This window comes from Rhinopithecus roxellana, chromosome 13 (genome assembly GCF_007565055.1).
Source record: "Rhinopithecus roxellana isolate Shanxi Qingling chromosome 13, ASM756505v1, whole genome shotgun sequence".
NCBI lineage: Eukaryota > Metazoa > Chordata > Mammalia > Primates > Cercopithecidae > Rhinopithecus > Rhinopithecus roxellana.
Genome location: NC_044561.1, coordinates 60,730,714 through 60,738,344, shown reverse-complemented (window position 1 = coordinate 60,738,344; position 7,631 = coordinate 60,730,714). Strand labels below are relative to the sequence as shown.

Below are 7,631 nucleotides of genomic sequence, written 5' to 3'. Positions count from 1 at the left end.
TCAGAGACAGTATTATGCTTCTTTCTCCTGAAGTCAAAGTGCCACCCACGCACCTCTCCCTTTCTCCCACCCACCCGCGGTTTTCCTACCCGCGCCGTCAGCGGCCCCCGCCCCGGGGCAGTAGTTTGCACTATGCTGAAGAGAGAGGTGGAACGGATTCGTCTATCTACGCACCTCGACGGGGGGGGGGGTGTGAAGAGCTACGTTCCAGAGAACGGTAAGAAACTCCAGCCAGGACCCACGGAATCACAGGAGAACTCGAGGCGAAGGTGCGGCGTCGGTGCAGGAGCGTAGGGGAGGGCCCGTAGCAGCCCTGCGAACGCGCAGGTGCGCCCGCGGCCGCGCCACCCTCCCCGCAGCCTTAGCTGGATGGCGCCGGCGGGAGAGGGCGGGGCCAGGCGCGCGGCGGCCGCCTCTGCTGCGGCCGGAAACAATAGTGGAGGAACCCGAGCCGCGCGGAAAGGCGGTGGTGGCCCGCGGAGCCGGACGGTAAAGACCCCACACCCCTGCTCCCATCCCACCTGAGCCCACATCCCCCGTCCCATCGTCCCACCTCCTTCGAGTTCCGAGCCCCGTGGCCCCTCGCGCTCCTGCGCGCCGGGCGCCCCGACGGACGGACCGACGGAGAGACTGACGTGGGTCCGCGACTCCCTGGGGGCGGCCGCGCGCCCCCAACGCTGAAGGACGGCCCAGGACCCGGCTCCCCGAGACCCTGAGGCTGGGCGGGTCGGCCGCCGTGGCCCTCAGACGCTTTGTTCCCTCTGGGAGGAATCCCGGAGCGTTGGGACGAGACTCCCGCCCGCTGGGCTCCAGGATGCCGCGGCTCTCCCGGCTCCGGCTTGGGCCCCTCCGGCGGTGCCTGGCCAGTACCGTGAATCCGCCGCTCGGCCTTCGGTGTGGTTGCCCCGGACACGGCGGGACGCCCTCCCCAGGTGTTCGGTACCCACGTGCATTTTGCTGCCGCCGACTTCCTTTCGATTCGAAGCTTCGCAACTCCGAGTTCGCCAGGCGCATCTGAGGTTCCCCCAATGGAAGTTAGCAAAGCAGTGTCCCGTGCGGGTCGTTTTTCCTGTTTCTCACAGCGTTAACTAGGTTGACAGAACCTGGTAGCTGAAGAGGCCTCGCTGCTAAGCCCTGTGTCTGATTTTTCGAGGTTGGGAGACGAAGGAGGAGGACTAGAATGCCAGCAAACCTCTCTCCTTCAGGTCCCCTTAACCCAATCAACTATAGGACAAAAAAGACACTGACATAGTGTCACCTATGGCCTAGCTTTAAGTTTTACTAGCTTTGTCTTTCCACAGGAAAAGTACAATGTTGAAGTGCAAGTATGGCGATGCTTGTTTGATGGAGCTTTTGCTTTAGATGAGCTGAACAGCATCCTTGTTTCCTAGAAGTTCCCAGAAAAGGGAACTACCCCAAAGGCAGGTTCTTGAATTGTGTAACTTTCCTTTTCTGTTTCTTAATAGGGGCACTATGAACGAAGAGGAGCAGTTTGTAAACATTGATTTGAATGATGACAACATTTGCAGTGTTTGTAAACTGGGAACAGACAAAGAAACACTCTCCTTCTGCCACATTTGTTTTGAGCTAAATATTGAGGGTAAGCACACAGTATAGTTTTGATTTTATGGCATGATTTTAACACAGCTGCTTTATACTGGTTGTAAGGTAAAACTAAAATATCTTCAATGATTGGAAATTGTGCTAAGTATGAATAGTGTAGAGATTTGTTAAAGATGAGGTTTCTGGAAATGAAGGTGCAGTTAACAGAGTTACGAATTTAAGAGAAATCTTTGTTTTTTAAAGACCCCTGGAACAACCCCATTTTTCCTAATACAGAAATAAGTATGAGTGTTGATTGGGAAATGTGTTTTCTGGTTTGAGAGCTTATTGAATTCAGATTTTAACAGACGTGTGTGTTTTTCATATTAAGTAACATAACAATTTTTTTATTCTTTCGAGCCTATTATGCAAGTAGTTGAGTGAGATGAGCCCGAACCCTTTTCTCACCAGTATGACCTTATTATCTGGAAAAATATTTTAAAATTTTTAGATTAACCTCTTTTCGGTGATCACACACACTGTTAGTAATTTTTAAAAACTGAAAAGGTTTTTAAAATTTTTTAATAGTGTCCCTAAGATATATGAAGAAAAATTCTCCAAATCCAAAAAACAAAAACAGCCCTCTTAGAAGGATTTATTTGGGTTGGTGCAGTTAGTGTCATCATATTAAAATTGATTTTTGGTTTAGATATTTATGAGTCATACTAAAAAAAAAAAACTTAATAATCTGTCCTGTAATTTGAGTTTTGAGTTGTTACATATCAGTAGAGAGACTTTATTAAACCTCTAGATTTTGGACAGTTTCAAAATAGTTATTTCCTTTTTTCTGAATTATATATTTGAAATTTTTCATGATCTTTATTTTCTGTTCAGTAAGTATGGGGTATGAAATGTTCTTATAGTTTAAAAAAAATATAGTGGGGGATTATATACCTTGAAATTCCTGTTAGTACTTGTTATTCAGAAATTATTATAGCCACCAAACAGTATGTGATGGAAGATTATGGATTTCTTGTGTATTACGTAGAATATCTGTAACTTTGGCTTTAATAAATGTAGTGATTATAGCTAATTTCAAAAGATGATATAACAGGAACAGTGGTGTAGTCCTACAATTTCAGCTACTCCAGAGGTTGAGGTGACAGGATTGCTTGAGCCTAGGAGTTCGAGTCCAGTTTGGGCAGCATAGCAAGACCTCCTCTTTAAAAGAATAAATAAAAATAAAAGGATAACTTAAAAATAAGTTTATTTTACAGTACTTAAATCATGCTAGGGTGAAAATCTGAATTTATGTTCTTTGGAAATAGAGTTGGCTTGTATATTGTTGATACATTGTAGAATTTTAATTTTAGATGGGTAAAGACATTAGAAATTATCTAGTCCAAGCCCTGTATTTTACATTTAAGGAAACAGCCAAAAAGCTGGACTACCCGGGGTTGCTGTAGTGGTGATGGCAAGCTGTTGTTATGTACCAGGCACTGTGCTAAACCCCTTATGTGGATTATCTTATTTAACTCAAGATAGCTTTGGAATGACTACTGTCATTTTCTGTTTTAAATGTGATAGAACTGAACCTTGGAGACCTAAGAAATACAGTTTGAAGTCACACAGCTCATAATTGACGATCCTGGACTTTAAAGCCTGACAGTCTGGTTCTAGTATATGTGATCTTAATACCATTGATCTACTGTCAATAGTTTTATATCAATAGGGCTGATGTTCTAATCCTAATTGGTTATCCTTGCTATTCTCTCAGCCAGCTTTTTCTAACCGGTTTCTAACCAGATTCCTGGCAAATCATCATTAACAGAGTTCGTACCATGATCGAATTTTTCCACAGAACCCTAAATTTTTGTAATTGCTTTTCTAGCTTTTTAAAATAAGTCTTTTATCTGGTACTCAGTCACTGTATAGAGATTATACAGGTATTTCCTCAGGTACCATCTCTTAACATTTCAGCTCTGATAATATCTCAGCATGTAAGCGTGGAATAAGTCCTTTGTTTTTGAAATCATAGTTCCCTTCAGTGTAAAAGACAATTCTCAGTGTGAATTAGAACTGTTTCATTAATACTCTCTGTATATTCAAGGTTTTATATATTAAAATCCCAATTTAATCTTTGTAAGAAAAATTAGAATCAAGTAATTTCTTTTCTCTCTGGTGTCAGTTCTCAGCGCTCACAAATACACATTTTCATTTTCACTACAGTGATCAGCTAGTGTATTACAACTGTTTTGTTTAATATGAGATTATTGTAGGCCAGCGCGGTGGCTGACGCCTATAATCCCAACACTTTGGGATGCCAAGGCAGGTGGATCACCTGAGGTTAGGAGTTTGGGACCAGCCTGACCAACATGGAGAAACCCCGTCTCTACTAAAAATACAAAATAAACCGGGCGTGGTGGCACGTGCCTGTAATCTCAGCTACTTGGGAGGCTGAGGCAACAGAATCGCTTGAACCCAGGAGACGGAGGTTGCGGTGAGCTGAGATCATGCCATCGCACTTCAGCCTGGGCAACAACAGCAAAACTCTGTCTCAAAAAAAAAAAAAAAAAAAGATTATTTTAGAAAAGAGGGAACTAAGCATCTTGAATTGCACACAATTTTAGTTTTTGTATCAGTATACAGGTCTTTAGAAATCTGTGGGGGGAAAAGTCATAATAATTACATACTAGAAAAATAACAAGGTATATTTGTTGTCAGTAAATCTTTTAAAATGTTTTTAAAGTTTTCTTTCCTTTACCAAGTTCCCAACACAATGCCTGTCAATAGGCTAGAATGTAAGAGGGGCTTTTTAAAAATGACATTTAACTTTACTAGTTTAGTGTAAAGTTTTTCGTAGTTTGGGAGTATTGCAGTTACCTGATTTCTTAGCGTACTAATTGCTAACTTTGCTCTAAGACACTCTTCTCTGAGAAGAGGCTGAGTAAAAATAAATTCTCCTGAGGAATAATAACAGTTAAGCTAGTTTTGAGTCCATACATTTGTAGTAAACAATAATAATATTTTCTACTTTTTGGATTGTTGCTTACATCAAATAAACACTGGTTTCCTAATCAACTAGCCTCTTGTTTAAAAGCTGTGTGCATGCATACGTTTATAAAATGAAGACAAAGGAAGGAAGAAAGAAATAACAAAAGACAATCTAATCTTGTTGAACAGATTTTGTATTGTGGGCATGGCTCTAAGTTGGCTTTTTTCTGTGACTTTACAATAATGAAAAGGAAAGAGGAGCCTAAATTTTATATACTTCCAAGCCACAGGTGATATGCTTTAAGGACCTGAGAAGCGCACTTTAAGGACTCAGATATTTTTAAATGTTTACAAGGTTAATTGTTTTTTTTTAAACTGTGCTTCACCATTTGATAGGTTTGGATCTGTGTCCGTACCCAAATCTCATGTTGAAATGTAATCCCCAGGCAGAGACTGGTATTAGGTGATCGGATCATGGAGGCAGAATTCACATAAATGGGTTAGCACCATCCCTCAGTGCTGTTCTCATGATAGTGAGTGAGTTATCATGAGACCTGGTTGTTTTAAAGTGTGTAGCACCTCCCCCCTCACTCTCTTCCTCCTACTCTAACCAAGTGAGGTGTTGGCTCCCTCTGTGCCTTCTGCCCTGATTGTAAGTTCCCTGAGGCCTCCGCAGAAGCTGATGCTACCGTGCTTCTTGTACGCCTGCAGAATTGTGAGCCAGTTAAACCTCTTTTCTTTATAAATTACCCTGTCTCGGGTATTTTTTTTATAGCAATGCAAGAATGGACTAATACACCATTAAAATAAGTAGTCTACCTCTCAGATTAGGAAACAGATGCATAAACTTCCTGAATACTTACAGCCTGCCCTTGGCCCTAAGGCACTATGAACTTTTTCATACGTATTAGTGATCAAATATTCTAATATGCATCATAGTTCAAATTGCTAAAATCTCTAAAGATATTTAATGACCAACTTACTACCATTCCCTAAGGAATAGCAAAGAGGATCGCAGCCCAGAGTGGTTAGGAGCCAGTAATGAAATTCAACTGTAAGGTAACAAAGCCCAAAGTGAGACTTCAGCAGGAAAAGATCCAGGGTTTCCATACTGTTGATTCGTACTATCAGTTTTCATCTTGTGCCAAATACCAGTTTTCATCTTGTGCCAAAATAGTGTACAAATAATTCTTAGTGCATTTCTCTCTTCCTATAATTGGCTTGCTTGCTTTTCCATAAAGAAACCCCCCCGCCCCCATTTTTTTTAAGGTAACTTAGCTTAGAATAGTTTTGCTTTTCTTCCTTTCTTTATGTTATTAAAATAAGGGTTTCACTATGTTGCTTAGGCTGGCTTGAACAATTCTCCCACCTCAGTGTCCCAGGAAGCTGAGATTACAGGTGTGCGTCACCTTACACCTGGCTAAAACGTTTTTATAAGATTGGACCAATTCCTGTTATACAGATTGAGCATTCAAATTCCAAAATGTAAAACTTTTTGACACCTACATAATGCTCAAAGGAGATGCTCATTGGAGCATTTCGGATTTCAGATTTTTTTATTTGGAATGCTCAACCAGTAAGTATAATACAAATATTCCAAACTCTGAAATTTGAAACAGTTCTGGTCTCAGGCATTTCAGATAAGAGATACTCAATCTGTGCCAAACAAAGTTTTCCAGTGTAAGTTGGCCTTGCTGGTTGGTAAGTATGTATCTGGCTGCTCTCTGTGTAGTACCTCTTGGACTACTTTCTCTCGATTAGTTCTTTCTAGGAACCATTCTAGAAGGAGACCCAAAGTCAGCTCCTTAGCAATCTTTCCAGCAAGAAAAATCTGTGATCTTGGCTAAGTCGTAGGTGAATTCGTGTCTGTGTTTAATCTTACTGTTCCTTGGTTCTCTGTGTCTTTACCATGTACTGTTTGTGGTCAGTAGTCAGGGACCAATTTGAATCTCAATGTGACATTCTTGATTTGGTTTGGAAAGTTTGAACTGGTTGCCTGTTACTCGAAGAGGACATAAACTGTACCTCTCTGTCCTGCTTCTGACACAGTGACGTTTTTTCCACTTAAGTAAAGGTGCCCACCACTTGTGATTGGGAAGCTGTAAAGAGCTAGTTCAGTCTGGCATTAGCCTCTTTCTCATTTCCCATCCTGTAATGGCAAACATCATGTATTAACTAAAAGTTGCACTTTGAAGTATAAAGCCTAATGGGAATTCTGAACTTTAGCTTGGTGATCTTTAATGTACTTATCTTAGTTTATTTTGAGCTGCTGTAACAGAATAGCCGAGACTGGGTAATTTATAAAGAACACAGATTTCTTGGTTCTGAAGGTTGAGGGCCCTGCATTTGGGTGATGATCTTCATGCTGCATCATCCCATGGCAGAAGGCAGGAAGTCAAGAGAGAGCTAAACTCACTTTTATAACAAAAGTGGTTTCTTTTTTTTTTCTTTTTGAGATGGAGTCTCACTCTGTCGCCCTGGCTGGAGTGCAGTGGTGCAATCTCGGCTCACTGCAAGCTCCGCCTCCTGGGTTCACGCCATTCTCTTGCTTCAGCCTCCTGAGTTGCTGGGACCACAGACGCCCGCCACCACGTCCAGCTAATTTTTTTGTGTTTTTAGTAGAGACAGGGTTTCACTGTGTTAGCCAGGATGGTCTCGATCTCCTGACCTCATAATCAGCCCGCCTTGGCCTCCCAAAGTGCTGGAATTATAGGCATGAGCCACCACACCTGGCCAAAAGTGGTTTCTTATAAAAGTGATCTCAAGATAACTAACCCACTCCTACAATAATGACATTACTTCATTCATTTGGTCAGAGCCCTCATTACCTAATCACCTATTAGACCCCACCACCCCACACTGTTGCTTTAAGGACTGTTTCCAAAACATGAACTTTGAGGGACACATTCACACCATAGCAACTTGAAAGGAAAGGCTCAAGGTTAATTCTTTTTTTTCCTTAACTGCCTTTTAATATCGCTTAGTTTGAACACTTTAAAAATGGCTCTGGTAGTAATACTTTTTTTGAATAGGAGTAGGGATGGGTGAGAGTAAAAAGTAGGCTTAATTGGTGATTAGTTTAAATAATAGAATAT

General features: G+C 41.8%; 1 protein-coding gene across 1 annotated transcript in view; it reads left to right on the top strand.

Moving 5' to 3' along the window:
- Positions 1-364: 364 nt before the first annotated feature.
- C13H21orf91 (chromosome 13 C21orf91 homolog) overlaps positions 365-7,631 on the top strand; it is a 29,818-nt gene continuing 22,551 nt past the window's right edge. Inside the window, exons 1-2 of the mRNA XM_010378091.2 lie at positions 365-489; positions 1,467-1,600. Coding sequence (XP_010376393.1) covers positions 1,474-1,600 — 127 coding nt within the window. The 5' untranslated portion in view covers positions 365-489; positions 1,467-1,473. The remainder of the gene's footprint in view (positions 490-1,466; positions 1,601-7,631) is intronic.